The sequence below is a fragment of the Formica exsecta genome, unplaced genomic scaffold, assembly GCF_003651465.1.
Source record: "Formica exsecta isolate Colony F162 unplaced genomic scaffold, ASM365146v1 scaffold245, whole genome shotgun sequence".
NCBI classification, from domain to species: Eukaryota; Metazoa; Arthropoda; class Insecta; order Hymenoptera; family Formicidae; genus Formica; species Formica exsecta.
In genome coordinates, this window is record NW_021849727.1 from 879,884 (window position 1) to 907,053 (window position 27,170).

The 27,170-nt window shown below is 36.6% G+C and overlaps 2 protein-coding genes across 4 annotated transcripts in view; one reads left to right on the forward strand and one right to left on the reverse strand.

Moving 5' to 3' along the window:
* The first annotated feature begins 1,868 nt into the window (after nucleotides 1-1,868).
* Nucleotides 1,869-27,170, forward strand: part of LOC115236191 (serine-rich adhesin for platelets-like) — a 40,611-nt gene continuing 15,309 nt past the window's right edge. The window contains exons 1-8 of one of the 3 annotated variants that reach the window (XM_029808482.1): nucleotides 1,869-1,970; nucleotides 2,722-2,831; nucleotides 3,223-3,428; nucleotides 3,588-3,776; nucleotides 3,873-4,016; nucleotides 5,229-5,325; nucleotides 7,679-7,843; nucleotides 26,061-26,804. In XM_029808482.1, the coding sequence (XP_029664342.1) occupies nucleotides 1,942-1,970; nucleotides 2,722-2,831; nucleotides 3,223-3,428; nucleotides 3,588-3,776; nucleotides 3,873-4,016; nucleotides 5,229-5,325; nucleotides 7,679-7,843; nucleotides 26,061-26,804 (1,684 nt within the window). In that variant the 5' untranslated portion in view covers nucleotides 1,869-1,941. Of the gene's footprint in view, nucleotides 1,971-2,115; nucleotides 2,237-2,721; nucleotides 2,832-3,222; nucleotides 3,429-3,587; nucleotides 3,777-3,872; nucleotides 4,017-5,228; nucleotides 5,326-7,678; nucleotides 7,844-21,171; nucleotides 21,560-26,060; nucleotides 26,805-27,170 lie in introns of those variants that run through there. The other 2 variants (XM_029808483.1, XM_029808484.1) reach the window with 2 other exon arrangements.
* On the reverse strand, nucleotides 4,198-5,203 carry LOC115236197 (cilia- and flagella-associated protein 299-like). Its single transcript, XM_029808497.1, has one exon. The coding sequence runs from the start codon at nucleotides 4,949-4,951 to the stop codon at nucleotides 4,232-4,234; it is 720 nt and encodes a 239-aa protein (XP_029664357.1). The 5' UTR covers nucleotides 4,952-5,203; the 3' UTR covers nucleotides 4,198-4,231.

Genomic DNA, 27,170 nt, shown 5'->3' on the forward strand with positions numbered 1-27,170 from the left:
TAGGGAAATCTTATCTTTGAGGAGTACTCTTGGAATGTCTAGGATAAATATTAGAAAAACATGTTTTACAGAAATGTGCTCCAATTAACCCCGACTAGTTTTCGTGAACGCGTTAATTGGAGAATCGATTATGATTTCATTGCTCATCGTTAGTTTTTCCTAGAAATAGACGTGGAAAGGGAAGCGAAGAAGTCACTTTAATCATAGCTGATTATAATAATATATAATTTAGAATATATACAGTGTTAGAGAAAGAGAGAGAGATCCGTGATCTTTTTCTCGTATATATATCATATATATGTATCACTCGCCTTCGCGAATAAAGGAAATACCCATTATTTCTAATAAGAAATATTCAATCACTTTGTGAGAAATAAACGCAAAAGTAATGACAAGAATATTGTTCGAAATAATTTGGCGATATCGTTTTTCAAAACGTTTCCCGATCAGACAATCTATTTTTCTTCGTCGATTCATCGTCTAATTATAAGAAACAATACCCTTTTTTTAATTAGATAATATCTTCAGTTAACTCGATTTTTTTATTTTTTATACGATTTATTGGAGCGAATGCGAAAATACTATTTAAAAATAACATACTTAATATTTATAGTAGCCTATTTTTATAAAGGAAAAAGAAAAAGGAAAAAAAAAACACGCAAAGAGTTACGAATATTTTTTCTTTTCAGTTCGAGTAAACACGAATTTGTATTGTAGTTCTAATACAGAAATGTTCCAGTGCTTTTAAAACAACGAGAATATCTCGTGTGCATGCGTGAAGAAGTTAACACGCAAAAAAGTTACGCATAACTGCTCAGCGTATCACGCGAAAGGGAAAAGGATGCACAAGGATGGAATTTTACTTGGCGGGTGTGTACTCTCTTCATGAGTACATACGTATATGTATTTGTTCTTTTGAAAACTGCAAATTTCGCGAAAAGACGCAGAAGAAACGGCGGGATCGTGTAATGAAAACTACTTCCGCGCCGTCGATGCGTTTATTTGCTGCAAGTGAAATCATCACGAGGCTATCACCGTTCATCGTCGTCGTTGTCACGCTCTGAACGAAAAGGATAAACGATGAAAGATAAACGATAAACGAGAGATGGCGGAGCGAACACGGAATTTTCTCATAGGCCTCGAATACTTAAGTTTGCTTCTTTCAGTCGTACTCTTTCCACACTTTCTGTTATGATTTTCTTTTCTTTTCTTTTTTTCTCTTTTAAAAATTGAGTATCTGCTTATTTTATTTTAAATACAAAGAGAGAGCGAGAGAGAGAGAGAGAGAACGCGATGTAGCGATGTAAAAGAAAAGTAGGTTTTCCATCAAAGATGCATACTTATTATAATTTTAAAGATGCAGAATATATTCATTATTTGCTTTTACTTCTCAGTCTCTCTAGGAAGTTTAAATTTGCGTAAAATTGTTCTAATTTTTAATTACTTATAATTGTTATAAAACTACAAACTTTGTATTCAACAAGAAAAATCGATACCGAGTTGATTAAAAAGAGTACGTTCATAGAGTTTATTTAAGCATTATATACGATACTCGATAAACAGTTTTAGAAAATAAAAAGGATAACAGGATAAACGTAAACATACATGGGATTGATTTCAGATATTGTCCGCCGAGTTTACAATCCTATATCGTGCATCTCGTGATAGAAGCAATCAAATCAACACGCAAGAAGCAACCCGAAATTTGCGGATTGAGACCACTAGTAGCCTATTTTTATAAAGGAAAAAAAAAAACACGCAAAGAGTTACGAATATTTTTTCTTTTCAGTTCGAGTAAACACGAATTTGTATTGTAGTTCTAATACAGAAATGTTCCAGTGCTTTTAAAACAACGAGAATATCTCGTGTGCATGCGTGAAGAAGTTAACACGCAAAAAAGTTACGCATAACTGCTCAGCGTATCACGCGAAAGGGAAAAGGATGCACAAGGATGGAATTTTACTTGGCGGGTGTGTACTCTCTTCATGAGTACATACGTATATGTATTTGTTCTTTTGAAAACTGCAAATTTCGCGAAAAGACGCAGAAGAAACGGCGGGATCGTGTAATGAAAACTACTTCCGCGCCGTCGATGCGTTTATTTGCTGCAAGTGAAATCATCACGAGGCTATCACCGTTCATCGTCGTCGTTGTCACGCTCTGAACGAAAAGGATAAACGATGAAAGATAAACGATAAACGAGAGATGGCGGAGCGAACACGGAATTTTCTCATAGGTTTCGAATACTTAAGTTTGATTCTTTCAGTCGTACTCTTTCCACGCTTTCTGTTATGATTTTCTTTTCTTTTCTTTTTTTCTCTTTTAAAAATTGAGTATCTGCTTATTTTATTTTAAATACAAAGAGAGAGCGAGAGAGAGAGAGAGAGAACGCGATGTAATTAAGAAAAAGAAAAGTAGGTTTTCCATCAAAGATGCATACTTATTATAATTTTAAAGATGCAGAATATATTCATTATTTGCTTTTACTTCTCAGTCTCTCTAGGAAGTTTAAATTTGCGTAAAATTGTTCTAATTTTTAATTACTTATAATTGTTATAAAACTACAAACTTTGTATTCAACAAGAAAAATCGATACCGAGTTGATTAAAAAGAGTACGTTCATAGAGTTTATTTAAGCATTATATACGATACTCGATAAACAGTTTTAGAAAATAAAAAGGATAACAGGATAAACGTAAACATACATGGGATTGATTTCAGATATTGTCCGCCGAGTTTACAATCCTATATCGTGCATCTCGTGATAGAAGCAATCAAATCAACACGCAAGAAGCAACCCGAAATTTGCGGATTGAGACCACAAGAGAAGAGTAAGTTTATTTTTAATCATTTATTTATATATTAAGAAATTAAAATATATTTTTATTCACACACACACACACACATTTACATATTAATGAGAAAAGAAATTCTTTGACAAATAAACGTATGAAATAATTACAAGAGAATCAGTCGAGAAATATGCGCTGAAGGCGCGAAACACGAGTCGCCCATCTCGAAAGTGATATGCGAGTCCATTTTCTTAACACTAACAATAAGATCTTAATGGGATTGGTAATGAACATAGAATCCAGAGATACATGTATCCAATTTGGAAAGATTTTCGAAAATGGACTCATGTTCGATTAAACAGCTTATAAGAGATAATCGAAACAAAATAACTTATATCCAATATTTTTAATCATCAAATTTTTTTTGCAGCATACGCACCTTTAAAGCTCATGCAGGCTGTCACGAACGAGGTAAACGAGATCTGCAGGCGATATTTAGACAACAGCAGACTGGCACTTCTGCCGCCACCTTCGTCGACGCCGCACGTGACAGTGGGTGCCACTAGGAATGCTAGGAGAAAAATGGAGGACCGTCATATGGTCCTACATGATTTGCACACTATTTTTAATATTCAGGTAAGGAGATTTCGCAAAAAGTTTCGCGACAATTAAAATTAAAGTCTGAAATTATTATACTAAATGTATAAGAGTGATAGATAAAAGTCGTAATAAAACAGGGAACATTACTTTTTGATTCACTCTAGAATATATACTAATTGATATTGTTTATTGCAGGACGACACGATTGTGAATTATTACGCAGTGTTTGATGGCCACGGCGGACAAGATGCTGCGACGTATTGCGCAACACATCTGCACCAATATTTGGTCGAGAGTGTTTACTATCCTACGGATCCGGAAAGCGCGTTGCGCGACGCCTTCCTGACTACTGACGCGCAATTCATAGCAAAATCGAGTACGCAGGTAAATATTTCTCGTACATACACAGTGTAAATATTTTATTTGCTCCTCGTGTTTTGATATCCGATGATCTCTACTGATCATTATCGTTTGCTACAGAAATTAAACGGCGGAACTACCGTGGTATGCGCATTGCTGTTAAATAAAAAGTTGTACATCGCTTGGGTCGGCGACAGTATGGCTTCCCTGGTCACGGGCGGTAACGTGAAACAATTGGTGAACCCTCATCGACCCTCACGAGAAGTAAGTAATCTGGATTTCTATTTTAATATAATAGAATAAGATAAAAAAACGTAAATCTTTTTTGAAACACACAAATTTGAAGTTACAAATTTAACTTTTTTGTTTATTAAAATTCTTTTTAATTGCCGCTGTTTTTTTTTACATTTTTTTCTTTTTAATTTTGTGATTCGCGAAACATCTAATCAGCACAATAAAACCGAATGCTATTGACGCCTCTAATTTTCAAGGATGATTTTGCTTCTGATCACATGATCGTATAATATCACATGCTCGTAAAATGGGCAATGTATCCGTACTCTCGTTGTGTCTACACCGGGTGATGCGGCAGTCGAATCAACAGTGATTACCTGTCTGTCGTGAATATTTTTAAACACCAAGCCATGTTTGGGATCTACAATCGGTACGTAATTGCGGGTTTCATTCAAGGACGTCCTTCCCGTTCTCCAGTGATAATACGCGAGATCTCGTTTGAACGGCGACAATTTTTTCTCGCCGCGATAATACGGCAACCAATTTTCCGACTTGAGTCGGTCGCCGAAATCAATGTACGCCGATTCCTCGAATTGTCGCAGTTTCGTTGCAAAGTGACGGACGAACACGATAGTTGACAAATAACCCAATCTGTTGGATCGCTCGCGTAGACTAAGTTCTTCCATTAACCTACCGGCGGGCGTTATATATTCGCAAGTGAGTACGTAAGGCCGATGAACGGGAAACAGCAGATTTTTCACGATTCGTAAGCGACGATAAAAGCTCCTTTCGCTTAGAATCTCGCCGGTACAGCGGTAACCGAGCTCGGCCAATTGCCGCGCGGTTTTACTGCTTCGAACATAGTAGATGTCTACCGGACTCACCAGCGAGTCTAAATATTCCTCGTAATTTTCAAAATCCAGCAGTCTTCTATCACTGTCGGTCTGCGTCCCGATGATTGTCATATTGAGAAAGAGATAGATTCTTAAACCAGTAATTTTACATTGTGTGTCATCGTGTAACGTATTTAAAATACCTTGTCCTATATAAACAATCGAGACGCGCAAAATGCATATCCAAGCGAGAATATCGAAGTATCGACATATTTGACGCCTGTATGTGATCGCGAGAATGTTACGCTCGCGCAACGACAATTTTTATTGACAATGTCACGCGCGAGATTTATGGAGCCAAGATATCAACGACGTGTCCTATTTTTCACGATCTATTTTTTTCCCTTAGGATGAAAGCGAACGAATTCGCAATATGGGAGGAGTCGTTGTTCATTGTATGGGGGTCCTGCGTGTAAACGGATTCCTCAGCATATCTCGAGCCATAGGTAAGTCGTTGCGACGAGCATATCTGTTTCTTTTATTACGATAATATAAGTTTCATATTTTTATTTTTTTTTGTTTCACGTAAAAACATTGCAGTAACCGTGTAATGAAAACGTTTACGGAAGAATATATATATATATATAGTATTTTTCTGCTCTATCAGATTCTTTCGATAAGGTTTTTATCACCGATTTACCGGCCGGTCTTTGCGGCGTTGCGGAAGATGCGGTACGAAATTAATGTACAAATGTACAGATGGAGACAGCGATATAACGGACGTTCGTGACGTAGTATGATCGGATAATCGTGACACTTCATAGGAAACCGCGAATAAGAACCGATATCTATTTCTTAGCAAATTTCGTCTTGGCAAATAATTATCGACTTATCGAAGAGGTATTGATAAAATTGCACGTGAGACGTTTAATATAAAGTTAGATCTAAAGTTAGATCAACAATATAACTCGCTTTTTTAAGAACCTGAGGGGTGAGTAACCTGAAGTTAACTTTTTCAAATTCTCAAGATCAATCGTCTCTAATTTTCAAGAAAGTGTATTAGACAAGTATCAAAGACGAAGACTTTGTATGTATAAATGAGAATCACAAAACTGAGGAAAAAAATCTCCAATTGAACGCTCATATTCATTGCTAGGATATCCAGTAAATATTATGTACAAAAGCGCTTTTAATCTCCATTATCTCCGTTGTTTTCTTTTTTTTTTTTCTTTTTTTTTTTTTTTTTTTTTTTTACGATTTATGAATTTTTCTTCCTTTCTGTATTTGAAGCAAGATGTGAATTCGACTGTCGAGAAAACGAGATCGGCAATTCGAAATTTCCGTTGAACGGAGATTAGCAATGACGGGAACGCGATTATTGACACGAGGTGCATTCTTTTTTTCGTATCCATGGAGAATTCGAATCGTCGATTGAAATATTTGCTGCTGGTCGCGTCGAAACGCGAGCCAAGTAAGGACGGGCAACGGGTGCCCAATTACGGCTTGAGACGCGACGTTTGTATGTAAGTGCAAAGAGGAGCTAGAAAAAATTCTGGCCGCGTGCGTCGGGTATCCTGTTGGTTCCGTTTGCCTGCTGACACAATAGTACGTGCAGTTACGCTCCGGGAGCGCTCCACCGAGTGGCTCGCATATCCGGAATACAATTAAAAAGACTATTTCTGTTTCCATCCTTAGCATATAGAAACGTGCAAAGAGGCGGGGTCGATATTCGTACGTTCATAAATTTCAATTTATTGTTGACGTTTAGATGAAAAGTGACCTTTGCCACGCAGAGAATTCTTATCGTATATATATAATTTCAATTATCGAGTTTTTTTTAAATTCTTTATCAAATATGAGGCCTTATATAAAATGAGATTCAACGGCGTGAATTATGTAATCTCGGCCAGTAATGGCATGCTTTTTCCTCGAGAGTTTTATTAAACAAAGTTAACTCTCACCTCTTGTTGGTACAGCGTATATCCCAAGTGAAATAAAAATTTCGGAAAGTTAATTAGAAAAAAATTAATTTGATTACGGCGAATGAGGTAATACTTTCGGTTACGATAATAAACTGTTTCCATGTGTATGTATGTAGTTTTGTGAAGGCGAGGAAGAGAAAAGAAGCGGCTAGTTCAGATTCATAATAACCGGAAGCACGTTGCGGTGGCGTCGTTATTTAAATTAGCCGCGCTATTCATTAAACAGTTAATTATAACTAATTGCGCGCTGCGTGGCATGTTTTTTACGTGTAAAATATCTGAATTACGGCTCTAGCGATGAATATAAACCGAGGTAAACAGTTACCTCGGCTACGATCTTAAGAAAGAACTGGATGGATCAACTACATCAAAAATTAATAAATCTAATACATTTTAAGATTTATGAATATGATACTGCGCACACACATACAAAACACTTTTTTAACTTTTTAAAATATAAAATTAATAATTAATTTGTGAATTGAAGTAAAGATTCTCTAAATCTTTATTTTCATGAATTTTTGTTTACAGTCACTATAAAGAAGTTAGTTCGATAAAACAGAATATTTATAATTTTGGGATTAAATTATATTTTATAAGGCAAATCTTTACTTTTCAACTCACAAATTAATTATTAATTTTATATTTTAAAAGGCTAAGAGTGTGCTTTTTGTGCAATGTCAAATTCATGAATCTCGAAATGTATTATATTTATTAACTTCTAACATAGCTGATCCGTCCAGCTGATTCCTCCTTAATACACATATACTTTCGGAGTCGAGCATTCCTTTCCGCTTTTCGCGCTTGCGCTTGTAACATCTACTTGAAACAACGAAGAGAACGGTCGCTCTTTCTTAATTTTTCTTTTTTTTTCCAGGCGATGTCCCGTATAAACCGTATGTTAGCGGTGAGCCTGAGGTTCGATGCGTGTCTCTGGACGGTACCGAGGATTTTCTTATAATCGCTTGCGACGGATTGTGGGACTACGTTGATCAGAGGACCGCGGCGCTTCGCGTTTACCGGCAGGTGTTGCAGAATCCACGTAAGTTTTTTTTTCGTTATCAATAACATAAATCGTAATAAGTCTCGCTGCACGCAAGCGTTCGATAATCAAAATTTGGTGCTACATTATAACAGCTATATATATATTTTAATAGCCACTGTTGAGATAATTTTGATAACTTTTTCATAGAATCATCTTTTCGATTATACCACCAATTGTTTAAAAAAAAAACAAATGTATAATATATTATATATAGAGTTTTTTCATGTGCTAATATAACACGATAACACGCAAATTGGTAATTTTTAAATTGTAAAACCTTGGAAAAAAATCAGAAGAATATTTTTTGCGAAAGGAACTTTTTATTATCATAAATAGCGAGGAGAAAACTGATCCAATATTGTCGTTCGATAAGTGCAGGAAATCCAAGTCGAGTTATTTCCATTATCGTATCGCCCGTAAAGATAGAACGATATTCGAGAAGTTAAGAAAAACGATGTGGTCTCGTCGTGAAATATGCGCTAGAAAAGACGAATCTCTTTCTAATCTAGTCGATCTTCTCCTCGTGGTCTTTACTTGTCATGCTCTGCTTCCCTGATTTCCGGGACGGACGCGACATAAAATTTGCGTAGCCTTTTACGACGCGCTTGTCCGTCAATCGATAACGACATTTTTGGCAAGGCATGCAGAAAATAACTTCGGTAATCCCATTGTTTAGCCGAACTATTCAGTGACCGATCCGTTTCTCGTAGATTGAGCTACTTTTTTACAAGGAGAGATGAGAAAGCGAGAAGGGACAGCTGAAGCAGCAGGTGAGCGAGAAATTACCACGATTTCGTGCAGATGCACACAGCTGTGACATAGAGATATTTTTATTATCTTCACCGAGAGAGTAAAGAAATGTTGACAAATTTTCCCGCGTTTGTTACCACGATTTCGTGCAGATGCACACACAGCTGTGACATAGAGATATTTTTATTATCTTCACCGAGAGAGTAAAGAAATGTTGACAAATTTTCCCGCGTTTAAACGATATTAATAGTTATAATAATACATTAAACTTTTTTTATTGTTAGTCATGAATCTTTGTAGAATCACGTTGATTCGATGCTCTCGTTTTATTCATTTGGAAATTAGCTATAACTCTTTCAGTATGCAAATTTTTTTTTTCGAATATCGATAACTTTTAGCACAAAATCCTTTTTCGAATCTTGCGAATTTCGCTCGGACAATGATATCATAATTGAATCGTCTTTCTCATCTCAACTATAAAGCGCTAAATCTCACAGATACTGTGTGTAACATTTTTTTCTTCTCGCCATCGATCGCTACGTCTCGCGCGGTTTTCTTTCTTTTTTTATGGCGTTGAAGAAAGGTTTACCGAACGTATAACGCGGACCTGAATACTTCTCTTAGCCTCTTCCTTCGTCCTCGGGCGAGCCAAGTCGATGCCTGGCGGCTCTTCCAATCATTCGCTCGCTTGTCATCCGTTTGCACGGTCGGCCGTCTTCTCTCTCGCCGTCAGGACGTTTTTCCTTCGATTGATTTTTCGCGTCTTAGTTGGTGACTCAGTGATTCACAGTGATTCATAGTGTTCCCAAGGAGGAGAACCTCGGACTGCATATTAGGAGTCCGACCAATAAGCTTTCGCGTGAGTCTTGGCTGGTAAGTCGCAGACCACCCGCAATCGATTAAACCGCGAATAATGATAGAAAGATATATTTATCCTTATAGTAATCCTTAAAAGAAAACGCTATCTATTAAGAATTCCGAAAACGCTACTAAATAATTTTATATGCTCTTCAGATCGAATTGAGAAATAATTGAGATTTTTGAATAAATAACGGAATAGGTTTCTAATGACGAAATTAATAACTAGAATCTTTTTTTGTAATTTTGCAATGAATATTGAAATAATTTATCATTTTATACTATTTTAATTACGTGGCAATATCTATTAATTTATTATTATTGCCAATTCATTACGTTGTCCCATTTTCCCGACATATTCAATTATCTCGCTCGTTTTTATTACTTATTTTTATAGATTTTTAGAGCTTTTTGTAATTAATATCGAGTATCCGACGTTGTCTCGAAATTAGTGCTCGTCGATCATGGATGATATCATCTCATGTAACTTGTATAGAAATCGCAACTGAATATTGCGCGCATATAAGACGACGAGATTCAACATTTTCTCTTCTTAGTAAAAAAGCAAGAAAGAAGAAGAAAACTAATCGAGCAATGGGCGCATGGCCGACCATTGTCGTCGGGCGAGAGACGTTTTCCCAGCGGCGTTGCGTCCATCATTCATCGCGAAAGGAGTCCGGAAATCTCTCCCCTCTCGCGAAACTACCGTATTGTCGTCCGCGCAAAATATGTCTACCCGTTAGGAAGTGTGCGATTATTGTCGCCATCCGCCGCGCCGACGTAATCTTTCTTCCGCGCTTTTACGCAAAGGAATTTGAAAATTACGTAAATCCTGTCCCGATTCGCGCCGTTGAATTCCGTGTAGAAGCTGCGCTACACCTGGATTTCGATATAGAATGACATAAATTTTTAACACCGCAAAGTTTTTAGAGAAATTTAAATTCTTAACAATATTGTTTCAACATTAATAGTTTTTTTTATCACAAGTGATTTGAAGACAGACGCAATTTCGTTTCAAGATTAGATGAGAATAGATAAGAAAATAAACGAAGAAACGCTAATTATTGCTTTGATTCTATTCATAATATATATAACGCAAATAATTTTTTTTCTAAATGATAAAAGGGACATTTAGAGTACAAGATTTACAATAGATGCTTTAAATTAATTTAAATTAACTTAAATCATTAATTCATTGAATGATAAATTCTCAATGTCTCCTGGATATCTATTTCATCGTTTCTGGAATTTGCTTAATCTCAAAATCTTAATTATTTATTAAACAATAGACATAGCCACATTTTAAAATTCCAATTTTGTATTGCTATATACAAATCGTAGCAATTGATAGAACGTATTAATCTTTTCTCGCTTCAGGCGGATTTGAAAAGTAGTAGGGTATTTGTAAAGGTCAGTATATCTATGGCGCGGTGAAACTTCAGAGGAGAATGCAACATCCGCTGCATTAAAGATCCTCTCTATCCCGTCTCGCGTTCCTACAATCGTCTCGATTCGGGAATAACGCGCGGAAATAACGCGTTATTCGCATATAGACTCACGCGACGTACATCTAAAATTGACGACGTTTGTGCCGGCACTCGGGAAAGATACTTCGCGGCTAGTAGTAAAGAACGCGGTTGGTCGCGCAGCATCCCAGAAATACGTCGGTGATTCTGTCACGCTCTGACGCATCGTTGACACGATGCATAGTCCGACATAACTTTACTCTTCGTATCTTAAACAACATTCTGTATAAATCTGTGATGACGGCACAGCTGTATGTTCACCGCGCGTTGTATCTGCTTTGGTACTGGGATTAGTAATCGCATAATTTATCGGACTATAACATATATATTTTTTTTTGCCGGGCACAGATGTATTTATTATTTTACATTAATTACGTACAAAAATTACCCTGGAAAAAATCATGAAAATAGAAAAATCGATTTTTTTTGGCGATTTTAAAGATCTTATGTTTCCTTCAACGAAATTGCTCCAGTTTAATAAGCAATAAATTTGTATATTTTAATAGGAATTCCGATATCGATTATTTAATGACATGTACATATTATCTATAAATGTACCGTAATTTTCTAAAAAAAAATATACGTTTAAATTTACGATTCTACTTATACATACATAGCACCTGTTATCACATGTTCGGTCATTTTGCAACACATTGGATTGATAGCAAAATATATTTCATGCATTTTACAAATTCACTCTATTCAATTGAAACAATATTTCGAAAAATTATTATTTTGAATACAAATTACAAAAATTACTCGCGTTTAATTCTGACGTTATAATTAATTGACGCTATAACTGAGGACTTGTATTATTAACTCAAATTTCTTTACTTTTATTGGTTGATTATCGCTTGGCTTACAACTTTCTAGTAATAAACCATTAACAAAACCAGTTTCGTTTAATCTCGGTTAATTGAAATCTCCGGAAGAGACGCGATTCGGCTTGGCTCGACTCGGCTCGGCTCGGCGCATGGCAACAGTGCAATGGCGTTAAAATATCGCAATAAGGCATTAAACAAAGGAATCCGGGAGGAGCTGAACCAAGACCGCGGTTACTGAAGCGAAACGCCTGGAGCGTTTCTTCGTCTCGAAAGGACTCGCCGGGGGAACGAGTATTCCGGAGAAAAGGGGAGGATAAGGATGAAGATGAGATGGGAGGGACGTGAAGGAAGAGGGGTATCCATTCACGAGGGATCGCGCGAAAGGCGAAATTTGGGTTACACCAGTTTCTTATTACCGAGCTACACTCTATCTTTCTAATCTTGTCTTTTATCTTTCTCTCTCCTTAGATCCTTTCTGAAGGGCCTCTAAATATATGATGATCAAAGTGTTCCTTAATGTTGATTAAACATAGTATCGATTGCTTTGATTTTATTTAATTATAATATTAATCGTCTTTTATAACATAATTTATATTTTTAATTAATTTTTATTTATTTATTTATTTTTTTTTTACTGTGAACTTAGAATGTTATAATTATTTTAGTTGCTTTTAGATTTGTGGGTAAACGTATCTTTTGCCAATCACTGTGTTTTCATGCCAGGCATTTAAATACATATACAGCAAGTTCAAATTTTGAACGACAGATGTAATCTCTGATAAATATTGAGAGATTATTTTCAGATATCTATATTAAAATTTGAACTCACTCTTTTCTCCCTTATTAAATTTAATACTTGGTTAAAATTATTTTTGATTCGTAAATTCATACATGTATAATATATTAACAATGCGATACTATTTTAACCATAAAAATAAATATTGTTTTTTTGATGGTATTATTTAGAAAAAGGGGAGAAAAAAGAAAGAGAGAGAGAGAGAGAGAGAGAATTTGGGTTACACCAGTTTCTTATTACCGAGCTATACTCTATCTTTCTAATCTTGTCTTTTATCTTTCTCTCTCCTTAGATCCTTTCTGAAGGGCCTCTAAATATATGATGATCAAAGTGTTCCTTAATGTTGATTAAACATAGTATCGATTGCTTTGATTTTATTTAATTATAATATTAATCGTCTTTTATAACATAATTTATATTTTTAATTAATTTTTATTTATTTATTTATTTTTTTTTACTGTGAACTTAGAAGGTTATAATTATTTTAGTTGCTTTTAGATTTGTGGGTAACCGTATCTTTTGCCAATCACTGTGTTTTCATGCCAGGCATTTAAATACATATACAGCAAGTTCAAATTTTGAACGACAGATGTAATCTCTGATAAATATTGAGAGATTATTTTCAGATATCTATATTAAAATTTGAACTCACTCTTTTCTCCCTTATTAAATTTAATACTTGGTTAAAATTATTTTTGATTCGTAAATTCATACATGTATAATATATTAACAATGCGATACTATTTTAACCATAAAAATAAATATTGTTTTTTTGATGGTATTATTTAGAAAAAGGGGAGAAAAAAGAAAAAGAGAGAGAGAGAGAGAGAGAGAAACAATTAAATGATTTATTTTATTTATTTATATAAAAAGTAAGAAAATCTATTTAATTACATATAGAAAAACAATCAAATAGATATCGAGAAACAAAAAAAAAATTAATTAGAGTAATTATGCTCAAAGTTAATCGTCACGAGGGAAATCGGCACCAAATGCAAAATCATTATTGGATATCCGGAACGTAATATTCACTGGTATTTATTTTCGCCACGCACACCGAGTGTATACGACCGGTCTGACAGTGGTGGACCTCGTCCTCAAAAAGATCGGTCGAAGGCCATGATGGAAGAGACATATTCAACTCTCTCTCTCCGATATTCCGGATAATCCGCGAACGGCGAGACCGATCGTTCCGTATCTTTCTTTTCGCGGCTGCGAAAAAGCTCGGATATGCCTCGTTATTCCGTACGATGATCAGCATTGTCTCGCATGAGAACCGCTGAACTGCAATAGCGTTCACGACGATCGCCCGTACAGTCATCGGAGCAGCCTAACCGCACGCCCGATGAATCATCCCAAGGATCCCGTCCGTCTTAATCCCTCGATATCACGCTCATCCTTGCAGCTTTCGTCGCGCGATATCTGCCTCAAAAACAGATTTCTTTAGATTCGTATATTATAGTGATGTTTTATATTATTAAAGATAAGATTGTTGTATAAATGATAAATTTATTGACGAATCTATATATTTATATATAATCGATTTTTCTTAATCGAAGTTTTAAATTCGATACATATTTAAATTAAATGTTTCTGATTCTTATCGAAATTGAAGACGACTTCAATTGCATTGTTCTAACAATACTACGTTGATGAACGGGATATCGTTAACACTTTCTCGTCGAGGTGTTAACGAAGCCGGATACAATCGCATCCGATATTATACGGTCGAAAAGAAAACCCAGACAAGGAGAGGCGAAGCGTCTTTGTGCTTTTTACGCTTATGACCCCAGCGAGTAGTTCCAATTTTAGTGTGGCGTTCGAGCACCGAGACATTCGTATCTGACTCACGACGACATTCCCGACATTGCTCGCCGGATGAAATTGATTTTTTAATACCCGTCGAGTTTGCGTGTGAAGCGCGTTGGTTCCAAAGGAAGGAAACTCTTGCCGGGAGAACCGAAGGAGACCCCGCCCGTATGAAAAGGTGGAAACGAAACGACGGAGACGACTTGCTTTCTCGCGATGTCACTTCGCGGCGAAGGCTAAAAATACGAACGGCCGCTTCTCGACGTGTTAGGGCTATCTACATGCAGTCAGCGTTTGAAGGATTCTAACAGCTGAAAGGCATTTCTCGTCCTAGGACGCGCGACACGCCTAATGTCGACGACCCCATCTTTTCCGAGAGCGATATACATCGGGAACGACGAAACGCTCGTAGTATTGTAATCTCGGTTCCTCTCGAAAGGCACTGACCTGCACAACCTGACGACTTGGGTGTGATTCCCACGAATTAGGCAGATATCGCGGATGACGGCGATTTTCTCGCTTCTTATCCAAGATATCGCTTGGTATTACAAAAGCCAGATAGTGATCTAAATCGCACTCGTATTTGATTATGCTTAACACAATCGGGATATTAATCTCTTGGTGCACAAGGAGAAAAGAGATAAATTAAAATCTACTCTATTGTGTATCTTATCCGTTGTAAAATCTGATCTCTTTGTTGCTTTTAAAGGGGATAAATATAGAATGCTGTCTATTCGAAAGAAATGATTAGTTAAATACGCGTCAGTTGCCGAGAGACTTTATCAAATTTTTATATTACGTGTCAGACGTATTCTCGATTAATTTAAGAACATTAAATTCCAATGGCTCGATTGATGTTTTAGTTTTATTTTTATGCCATGCTTATCTCGTTACATCATTCTGGCTATCTTTATCAAGAATACCCCATTAACGACTTCCGTTTAGAACCCGACTTGCGGATGTTTATTCAGAATGCGTGATCGACACTTTGAATATAATAATAGTTCACATATGAGAGAAAGAGGAAGAAAACTTTCTTTTCTGCCATCGTTTTCACCGAGGCAATGAATGGCGCGAGCTTTCGTGCTTGCGATGATGATAAAGGCGATGATGTCACCGACGGGAGTGGTTAATCGTTACGAAGCGCGTGAAAATATATATATTATGCGTGTGATATGTGCCATCTGGTACACTTCCTTGTTCGCGTCGAGAAATATCAGCCTCTCCGCAGCGGACGCCACACCCACAACTCTTTGGTCCGAGTAATTGGGAGTTTTAGACTAGACGTGTACGTTTTACGACTATTAATTTATGCGATTTTATTTTCTTTAATTATTTCTAATATGCGAAAGAAGAAAGTAGGCCGGTTAGCATGCTTCGTTCATTGCGATGCGTATAATGATCTAGATATAAACTTCATATTTCTTCTTCTCGTGGAATATCTTGTGCGCGAGATTAAGGAATTTTATTTATAACATTTATTAATCACAAATGAGATATTTTTTTTAGTTTTGTTAACTTATAATAACATATAATTACGGTTTTTTAGACAAGATATTAAAATATTTCATAATAAGGGAAAAAGAAGGTAAAAGAATATTCATAAGTATGTGTTTTTTAATGTTTATATAATGTTCTTAAAAACTTAAATTAAATTAATTTTTTTCCTAATAAATGTTATAAAAACAATTTTCAAAACATCGTATTTTCTTCATTGGTCCATTTATTCCATATCATGTGGTTCCATATTTTGCGGTTGCCGCATATTATGCGGTTACCGCATATTAAAAGAAAGATGGACTCACCATGTTTCTTTCTTCTCATCGAATATTCATAAAAAAAAACTTATTTCAGTACGTAAATAAAAAGTGTTATAGTGATGCTTCAGATCGATATTGAGATATTTTACTATTTCAAACATGCTTGTTGTTACTTTTTATGACTTTAAAAAAAAAAGGCAGTCCATCTAGAGAGAGTCTGCAATTATATCATCACATTCCTAACAGTTACTAATAATTACGTGTTATTACGTAAAATGGACCGCTTTATTTGTGAGCGGATAATTGATTTTTGATTCACGTCGTGAACGAACGAGTCTCTCGTAGAAAAAAAAAGTACCGTCGCGTCTCGGCGACTTCTCATAAATGGAGAAACCGGCGAATTAAAGCGAGGAGTTTCCAGTTTCTCGTTACGAAAAACACTTTCCAGGTACATAAATGCACATCTCGAGCAATTTACGACCGCCGAGTAATATATGAGTTTGATAAACTCCAAGTTGAGAGTGTGTTATCTCGCGAATATAAACACCGACTCGTAACTGCATAAGTAAGCGTAATTTTAACACAACGAGCCCAATAATTATATGGTAGATTATCGTCGAGAAAGTCACTCAAAGCCAAGCGCGTCGGATTCGCGAGCGTCCGTTACGTTTGTACGATCGCATTCGCGATCGTTCCACGCCGCGGAGATCGAGCAAAAATGATCCATATTCATTGTGGTTTAGGTTCGGTCGTTTTTTATTTATTTATTTTTTTTTTTTTTACTAGAGATAATACAGAACGTGGCATTAGAACCGCGATAGATCAAGGTTACCACGCAGAAAATCAGAATCTTTTTGTGATCTTGGAAATATTTCCAGAAAACTGAAAAAGATCCGCAAAAACAAATTTGCAGCTAAATTTGTACATAGATTTTATATGTTTAAATATATTCAGTCTCTAATATTTTTTTTCCAACAATTTAAACTTTTACTATATTTTATTTATCGAATATTTATTTATTTTACTATCTACATGCGCAAATTTCATGAAACGTATGACCGCTTGATAAAGATAGGAATGGAAAGATTGTGTCATCTCTCGAACACGTGATATTATATCGACGATTTATGGAAATACAGTTATTTTTCGATTACCGAATTCTAGTATTTCTTATCATATTCAACGTAATGATGGAATATCGGAAAAAAGCTTAGGCGCGAAATCTCTCGAAATAAAAACTGTCAGTTATAGGAGAGAAAGACGGTTAAACTCGGACAAACTTATTCACTCGGCCATGAATGCGCGGTGTTCTCGAATTCCTCGCTAATGTCAAAAAAAAATGCATTAGAGCCAATTTTATTATCTTTCTCCCTCCCTTCCTTCTTTCCTTGCTTGATGCAAAGCCATGAATAACGTACTAAATAAAATCTTGAACGTGTTAAAATTCTATTGCATATAAAGGTCGCTCCTTGAATTTTGCCGACCAATTAATTTTATTTGTTCCTACGCTCTAAATATTAATTATTTTTTACAAGGTTTCTTAGAGTTTAAGCTTGCACGAAGGTGCAATTTGTTTTATTTATAAAGACAGAGATATAGACAAGTAGAAAGAGAGAGAGAGAGAGAGAGAGAGAGAAGGGGAAAAATGAATCAGGAAAATTACATAGCTCGGAAAATGCTTATAATAGCTTCACGGTCGGATTTATATTTAAAAAGGAAAATATGAGAAAAGTTACCTATATAACTACAGTGTTTCACAATTCAAGCATGTATTATTTTAGAAAAATGTTTTTTATATATTTATTATATTATTTAACATTATTATATAATTCATTTTTTCCGAATTTAAATCTCGAAATTTTCGAGTCTTTCCATCGAAACTTTAATATCGGACTGCAATTTGTGTTCGCAATTTGTTACCTAATTCGGATTCGATTCGGTTTGTCGTGTGGTCGACGTTGTATATGCTGTATTTTCGGGCTGCAATTTTTACGAGCGAAAGGTTCTGTCACGCACGACAGGACAAAGTTCGCAGCTGTCACACTGGCTGGGTAAAATGACGTGCATCCATAATTCGCCAATTATGCCCGACTATATATGAGTCATTCGCACCGATCGATCGCGCTTAACGTTTTCGAAATATATTTTACGAACGCCGTTAAAAAAGTAGAACTTGATGACTTTATATATCACCTATATATCATCTAGAATTTAAAAATTCGTACTACGAACACTCGTTCTCTTGGATGAAGAATGATCTTGTTTTTATCATTAACCGATTAACGATGATCTTATTGAAAGAATATAAATGTTGATTATCTAAATACTAATAACAAATTTTTATCGACTATTAATAATATCCGAATATCATTAAAATATCGCGATTACAGACCGGATCACAGAATGATCGGACGGTTATCGTCGCGTGGCAACGCGATACCTCGTAATGCATCGTATCGCTCATTTTCATGTACATACAGACCACGTTAGGTATCCGAATGAATCATGCCGGCCGGAATGCGATGTAGCAACGCTCACTACATAGTGCTTTTCTCTCGGTGCTTCGCCTCATGGATCGGTAAAGGGTGAAGGCGCCGCGGCACGTCCGCAACGTACGCTTCGCCGGTTTTCTTTCTCTCTCTCTCTGTCTCTCTTTCTTCTTCCTTCCATCCGTTCGTCGTTTCCACCTCCTCGGAAGTCGCCCGGATGCGTGCCGCGCGATATGGTTGCGTAACGTTCGACCCGGTGCGATTTGCGCGGAGCGAAGTAGAAAACAGGCTCTTGCGCACTGACAGCTCGCTTTTTTATAAATATATATATTTTATTTTATATAAAATATATTCTATATATATTGTCATTCGGTTACAATATTCTCTTCTTAAATTTTTTGTACGATTAACATATATTATGAGTGACAAATTGAATACTTTGCGTGCGTGTGTGTAGCTTTCTCTGCAAATTGATATTTTTAAGTATCTCAGGGAAGGGTACTTTTTATATTCCGATATTTCACACACAATGCGATTTATTCTGAAGCCTTCGAGAAAAACTGTCGAAAAATCTAAGAAAAATATATACTTTTTCATACATAGATGTATTGACAAATAAATACAAACATGCTCTTGGCTGTACTATATGAAAAAAATTAAGAAAATTACCAAAATATTTATATACAACTTCGAAATACTCGGTCTCCTTTAAACTTATGTAAAACCAGTAAAACTTGTCGCTTTCCGCCTTGAATTCGCCCGTGAAAAATTCTGCTGTCATTGTCGCGACGTTATATAATTCAAAAACATGATTTAAGAGCCAAGTTTCCAGGTGGTGGGAATATTGGCTATGATTCATCGCGTCGCACAGAAAATATTAAAATCCGTGTAAATACTCTTAAATGTGTCCTTGGTCAACCTAGCTATTTGCTAGAGAGGCCCATGATCCTCTTGTCCATTAGACTCGAACGACCCCGTTTGTTTCCTCGTTTCGCGCCCGAGAGCGCGGCTAATTCTCAAAAATAGCACGTATATTACGCTAATTAACGCCGTCGTTATTTCGGGTGCGACGTGACCCAACCCAGAAAGAAAATTGTTAAAGCAGGTATCATTTAAGACATCTTTTAGAGAGCGACAAGATCAGCCGGATGATTATTTTCTGCTTTTAAATATATAACGCAAATAAATATGCAATATCGATATTTTAAAATACTCTATAATATTAATGATCAATTATTATATTTAAAAACGAAAATCCTAAAAAAGAAATATAGTATCATGTAAACATATAGAGTACGAAAATTAAAATTTAATAGCTTTATTAATTACTAAATTCTTGATCCTTTTATAACAATTATCATGTAGGCGTGTTCGTATAAAATAAATTTGACCTACATACATTTTATCTATATTAAATATTTAAATGTAAAATATAAATTAAAATAATTCTTTTCATATATATGTATAAAAATTCGCTAAAGTATAAAGATTGTAGTCGCAAAGCTCTTTTGCATAGAGTATAAAGTATATAGTCTGAATAAATCTAAATTTTATGGAAAAATATAGTTTTATGTCAAGCTGGGTATTTGCGGTTGTTTGTTCTCTCTAATAGCTATGTTATGACAACATTTTAACCGCGAAACAGAAACGCGTTATTGTGGTACGAATGTCATTTAAAATGTATTGAAAATTAAATTAACCAATATTTTTTTAATTTTTAATATTAAAGCGAATTTTAGTGCCACAGAAACACTAAAATTTTTTTATCTTATATATATATATGTATCGCATTTAATATATTTCATACATATAATATATATTCTTTAAAGTTCCTTTCTTAAATTAATAATAACAGTTTCGATCATCTTCCTAAAATTCCTTAAATACGACAACGTGACATATCGTTTCGATTGATTCTAGTTGAAAGGGAAGAAAGGCTATCCGCATATCATAAACGAAGCTTATTGAATATTTCACATTTTTTACGTTTCTCCATATTTGTACGAAATAACACTCTCTCATCGACATAAACAATCGCGCGAGAAGATCAATCGTGCTGATTAAAAAAGGAACTTTCTACACTGGTGAAAGCAGCGATTGAAAGCAACGGTATAATTTTGATGAATCCAATCTTTTGTACCGCAGATACAGAAATATTATATCGCGAATTTCACACGAGGGTGGCGTCGCATGATAAATCATCGGGTGTCATTGGTTATTTCCCAAAATATTTGTACACATTACATTACATTCATTAGCAGAGTTTAAAACGGTTGCCAGCTGTAAATGGTGGAGAAAAAAAAAAATAATTTTTCTCTTTCGTAAAAACCGATCGGTTCATAAACGATAAAAATGAATATTCCATAATCCTACGTCGCAGAAACCGAATGGACACCCCATATAAAATGTACGATGGAGTAGCCGGCTGGCTGGCGCACGAGGGGTGACATGAGTCATCTTCGCTCGCGCCGGGGCCGGGGCTCGGCGGTGGCGACATCCGATGGCGGGGGATGGCAACGAGCCGGCGAGCGAGAAAAGGCGCCGGCGACGAGAGAATCAGTCGTGATACGCCACGCCCGGTATAAGGTCGTGTAGCATCGAACGTTTTTAACTTGGTCCGCGCGCGACGTTCGCCGCCGCGGTCAGGTAGTACTCCTTCTGTCACCTGAAACATCTGTGTGCGTATACTGCGTCAGTCCCCGCGGTTGGAGAGCGTAACATTTGTCTCGCGTCTGTCTCACCGGTCGGAATCTGCGCGAAATTCCGCCGCCAGTCTCCCTCGCGACAGTTTTATATCATCGGCACGAACTTACGAGTGGATCTGGTTGCGAATCTGCTTTGCAGAATCCTGCTGCCCGAGAATCCACCCAGCCCGGGGTATATCGTCGCCTCTGACAGAGCGTGAGTCATCGTTGTAATTTTTTTTTTTTTTTCTTTTGTGCGTTTATCTTTACCTCGTCCTTGTATCGAACGCGTTCGAAGATTTCAAATTATTATCCATGATGACCGTTTTTTTCTCTCTTTTTCACGAGATCAAAGAAAGTGATTTTGCAAAAAGTGTAAGCAAAAATGTTTAGATTAAGAGAGAGAGAGAGAGAGAGATTTTTGAAATTTTCTCGAAAATGGAAAGATTATAAAATTTCCCTCTATATGTTCTGAACGATTGAGTCTATATATTGTTTTGGTACTTAAATAAAGTAACGACCTTTGCGTTTGATAAACATATAACGAACAAACCGCTTGAAATTTTGAATTTTATGACAATACACTTTTCGGAGCACATCACTTTCTTATATTTAGTAATGTCAACGGATATGTCTGATCTTGAAATATCGAGCTATAAGCCGTTTTCACTTTCCCGTTTAAAGAATCTTTTTGACGAAAAAAAAATTAATAAACTTTTTACAATACTTAAAATTTCACAACGACATTTTAAAACCCGACATATTCGCGATATGAGTAAAACGAATAGTCGGCAATCTCGTAAACGAGATAATCGAACATTTTTCCGATGATTGCGAGAATTTGCAAAGCACTTGGAAGATACTCGATGTCGAAAGCAGACACGCGCGTCGAAATCTGGAATTTTTTTTCCCTTGGTAACAGCGCAAGACACGGGAAATCAGATATCGCCATCTCCTTGGTGATTGATTCGTGCGCGGTATAAGAGGATCTCCGAAAATACATTGAATAACATTAACAAAAAAAAAAAAAAAAAAAAAAAGGAAATAAAAAATATTTCTATTTTTTCCAATAGTAAAGGCGATTTCTCTTATTTATCAGATATATAATATATCCTCCGAAAATAAATTATATTATAAATTATAAGTTTAGTGAAATCGGAATAATATGAAATAATATAAAAATTTAGAATCTTATATTTATTTAAAAGTTATATTATATAATTTTTTATTAATTTCTTTAACGCAAGTAAAAAGAAAATTATTGTGTAAACGCTATGTATTAAAATAATCAAGAACCATTGAGCTTTTCTTACAACATTTCAACATCTCCTAACATACTTTATTTTACGGATTAAATAGCGCGTTAGGAGATAATAATCCGCACAGACTCATCCAGGAATCAGTCTGGTAAAGCCGGACATTAAGAACCATAAGATTCGAAATGATACGTCGCGCAAAGATATATATATATTGCTGCGTCGCCACGCAGAGTTGAGAGTTTTTTTGATTTGTTTTTTCATCAGCTGAGATACGTCATAGCATAGAGTCTCTTGTAAAAGGTTGGATTTTACTTCGTTCGGCGTAGCCTTAGACGAACAGGCAGGCAGTCGGCTCCGATGAACATTGGTTCAACGATCGTTCCGCGAGCGAGAACCTGGATACAATACTTACGCGCGTGCCACCTACATAATTCATATCGGTATATAAGAGCCGACCGTTTTGACGAGGAGAAAAAAAAGAGAAACCGCGGACGATGTTCTGCCGTGGAGAGAATTCGTGACCGAGACGATTGGCCGCGCGAAATTCCGATCGGTCAGAATCCCGAGATCGAGAGAGCGGATGTGGAGGAATAAGCCTCGTTTTCTTTTTTTTTTTTCTCTCTCTCTCTCTCTCTCTCTCTCTCTCACAGCCACACGGCATCCTGACGCGCGTAATCCAATATTTCCGTGTAATTTATATCGCCGTGCGTTGGCTGCAAAGAGAGCCCGTACATCGGCGCCTGGCACAGGCTTCTTGTTCGCGATAAAAAATTTATTTTATCTTCAATGCTTAAAGAGGAACTGGACGGATCACGTAGCTACGTCAAAAGTTAATAAATCTAATACATTTCGAGATGAATTTATGAATATTTGATATTGCACAAAGCACACACACTTTTAATCTTTTCAAATATAAAATTAATAATTAATTTATGAATTAAAATAAAGATTTGCCCCGTAAAATATAATTTCATCTCAAAATCTCTTTATTCAAGTACAATTTTATTATTTGTATTTTTAAGATTTAATTCGCAAATAAATCTTTATTTGACTTAAAAATTAGGGGTTGGGGGAAATATTATTTTATTTGTCTAAATATCCGTTATTTAATTATTCAACATGATTTAATTATCATGTTACGTATCGCTAATATTAGAATTATAACTGTTCATCAACGCAATAACAATGTCTGTTATCGAGTTCAGCCTATTGCAGGGTCGCGAACTGTGTCGTGCGATATCTCGAGACGAGTTTTTTCATTCATGGTCTATCACAGTTCCGCTATCAATGCTATGCCAGTCTGTACTATAAGTGACCTTGGACAGCAACGATCACCACACTGAAACGCGATTGGAATTCATTAACCTTCTTTAAGGAAGTCCATCCGTGGTAAAATTTCTTCTAGGATTCTTTGAGAATAAATTCCAGTATGTGTATCTGAATTTTATTCTAGAAACTTTTTTTTTTCTTGAAACATTAGATATATTAAAGCAAAAATAATGTAAAAATAAATTAATAATAAAAATACACGAGTATCGAAAGATGGGGCATAAAACAGAAAAAAAATATATTTTTCAGATCTAAATAAATGATATTTATATATAATAAATAATACTTCTTTACAATTTATGCAAAGTATTAATGCCTAACATGCTAAAAACCTAGATTTAGTCGAGAGTTAAACGGGAATAAGCGTCGTTCTGTGACATCATTTGCGCATGTTCGTTTTTTACCCTCTTTGCGACTAACAATGCGACAAGCGTTAATTGAATCCTCGAATACGGACAATAGCACGACTCACCGATTTTACTCTTCTCGCTTTTTTCCCCGATATAATATTGCCATGTGTAAAAAAATGCACGAAATGTTAGTTTTCATGGAAATATTATGCACCATGTATTCAATCGTAAGCACATTCTCGGATATATAAATAAATAGATGTATCTATCAATTGTATATATATACCGCGCATATATTTATCATTAATACACCCGATTATCGATCGATGGAACATCGATCCCGATGGTTGCCCGATGCATCAGTGTACCATAGCCGGATATCCGCCATGTGACCGGCATTGACATTGATGATTTTGGTGAATCTCACGGGATACAATTGTTCAATTTCTACTCTTTCTCAAGGGATCTCGTTCGCGAGATCAGAAAGACAGAAAGAGGTAGAGCGACAGAAAAGTGAAGAAAAAAATGATAGAAACCGATGGAAAATTAACATCTCCCCCTTCCTCAGATGGCAAGAGAATGCTCTCGCAATGTAATAAAGTCACTAGAGCGCGAATGCAAGAGAATGAAAGAGAAGACGACGAGAGGTGAGCGGCAACGGACAGAGGGAGGAAGGGTTGAGAGGGGGGAGAGGGCAGAGGGAGAAACGAAACGGGTGAGGCGGTGAACGAAGGGGCGAGGAATGAAGGGAGAGGACTACGCAGGCGTCGATAGTCGGCATAGGTCAACGTACTTTCCGCCAGGGCCGGCACGATATTCGCAGTTATATGTAGTGTATCGTGAAATTTCTGACCAACTCTAGATATGCGTCATTTATAAAAAATTTCCCTCCCTCTCTTTCTCTAAATAACAAACAACTAAAGAATACCAGAAGACACGAGAACGCTTCCGATTATGTAACCCAAGTCGAAATTTTGCTCCTATTTTTACACGTGTATGAATTCTGCAGGATTTTGATAGGTTTCATTTATATAGGAATGTATATTCTGTAAAAGAAAGAAACCATTTAATTCTTGCGTCATCGATCTATATGGTACTTTGCAATAGCAATATTAATGGATTGTGTACATATTCATATTTTGCAAGAAACGATATATCTGTGATATTCGCGAGACGGCTTCTTGAACGCGATCGCGTGATGATCTTCGAGCGTGCTTTATTCACGAACCATTGACTTCGGTAACTATAAACCGTAGCCGCACTTTTATTATTCGATGACTCGCGCCGATAAGCTAAATAACAACGTATCCATTGAAAAATACTTCTGCTACATCCTTCGCTTCCGTTTCTCGCGCGCGTCTCCTCTTCTATAATATTTTTATGATATTGGTGCATCTTGATCTGGATTATTATGTTTATCTCCCTCGCTATGTCAAGAAATAGATAAAACGCTAGGACAATTTTTCTAATTTAACTGCTGACGTAATACAGTTTTGATTCGAAAGAATATACGTAAAACATATATAAGAGATTAAAATATAAGCGCACGCGATGAAAATTCTTTGCTTCGTTAAAAAAATATGTTGGAAAATTACTTCCAGAATGTGAATTCCGTCGCGGACTTTTGGTAGCGGAAGACCCAACAACGGGATCGTACAAGATTTACGTACCGTTTCAAATTTACGCTCCCGACAATAATATTGTAGTAATTAAAAAATAATCATAGTCGAGACGAGGTACGAAAATTTTTTAACGAATGCCTATCTTTCTATCTTTGCAGACGATCTCAAGCACGTGCATCAGGCGCTATTGCAGAGCGCTAAACGCGCGGGATCCTTGGACAATATCACTGTGATCGTCGTGTTTCTGACACCGCCGATCGAGATCGCCTCGCGGCATTCGCTCCTGACGCATCAAGCACCGAATGGTCTACTACTGAACAACATGGACCCGAATAATCCGGTCTCGTCGAATTCCGGCCAGTTCGATGTGAATGCTGCTTTCATTAAGCAGCAGCAGCAGCAGTTGATCGACGCGGATCTGCAGCACGCTGATTTTGATTTAAATCGCGTAGTCTGCGGGATGGCCAGGAACGGCAAGCATCAGGACAGTGATGGCAACGATGACGATTACGATTACGATCTGGGTCCGGAGACCGACGTCGACGACGGCGAGGACGCGACCGACGTTAATCGCTCCTTGGAGCCTTTTATAACATCGTCCTCGTCGCGCGAATTCGCCCCCGATAAGTCGCCGATGGAAACCGAGGTCGACGACGAGGGCAATAACAAGGAGAAGGAGGAGGATCTACTTAACCGCGACAATGCAAACTGTCCGGTGGACTCGGTGATAAACGACGTGTCCGACAATCGTGTTATATCGAGTGACGAGGACATTCTTTGCGATGAAAGGTCGCACGCCAACAATGACGACGATAACGACAACGAAGCTCGCGTGGAATCTACTACTGGCACGCATACCCTTGTGGACGATGACAAGTCGCCACCCTCACCGCGAGATGCTAGTAAGTGCACCTTGTCCGTTGTAAAGACTCACCTGTGCGCCGCGATGGTATACGGTTATGCTTATCGCGCGGTGAGCAATCTGTTCATGTCGTTGACGAATTACATCTCGGCCTCATTTGCTACTCACGTTTTCGGTCTACGCAGGAAGTGAATGCGTCTCGTTGCCGAAGATCATAAAGGATCGAGACGGATATATATATAATATTATGACAAGCGATTAAATCGACACAATGTAAATTATAGGTTTTCGTCGCGACATGCGACGTCTGTGATGAGATTGCACTAGTCATTATGCATCGCGCAGCATAAAGCATTTTATATTTCATTAAAGAACAATACAAAATATGTGAATATCTTGAATGCCG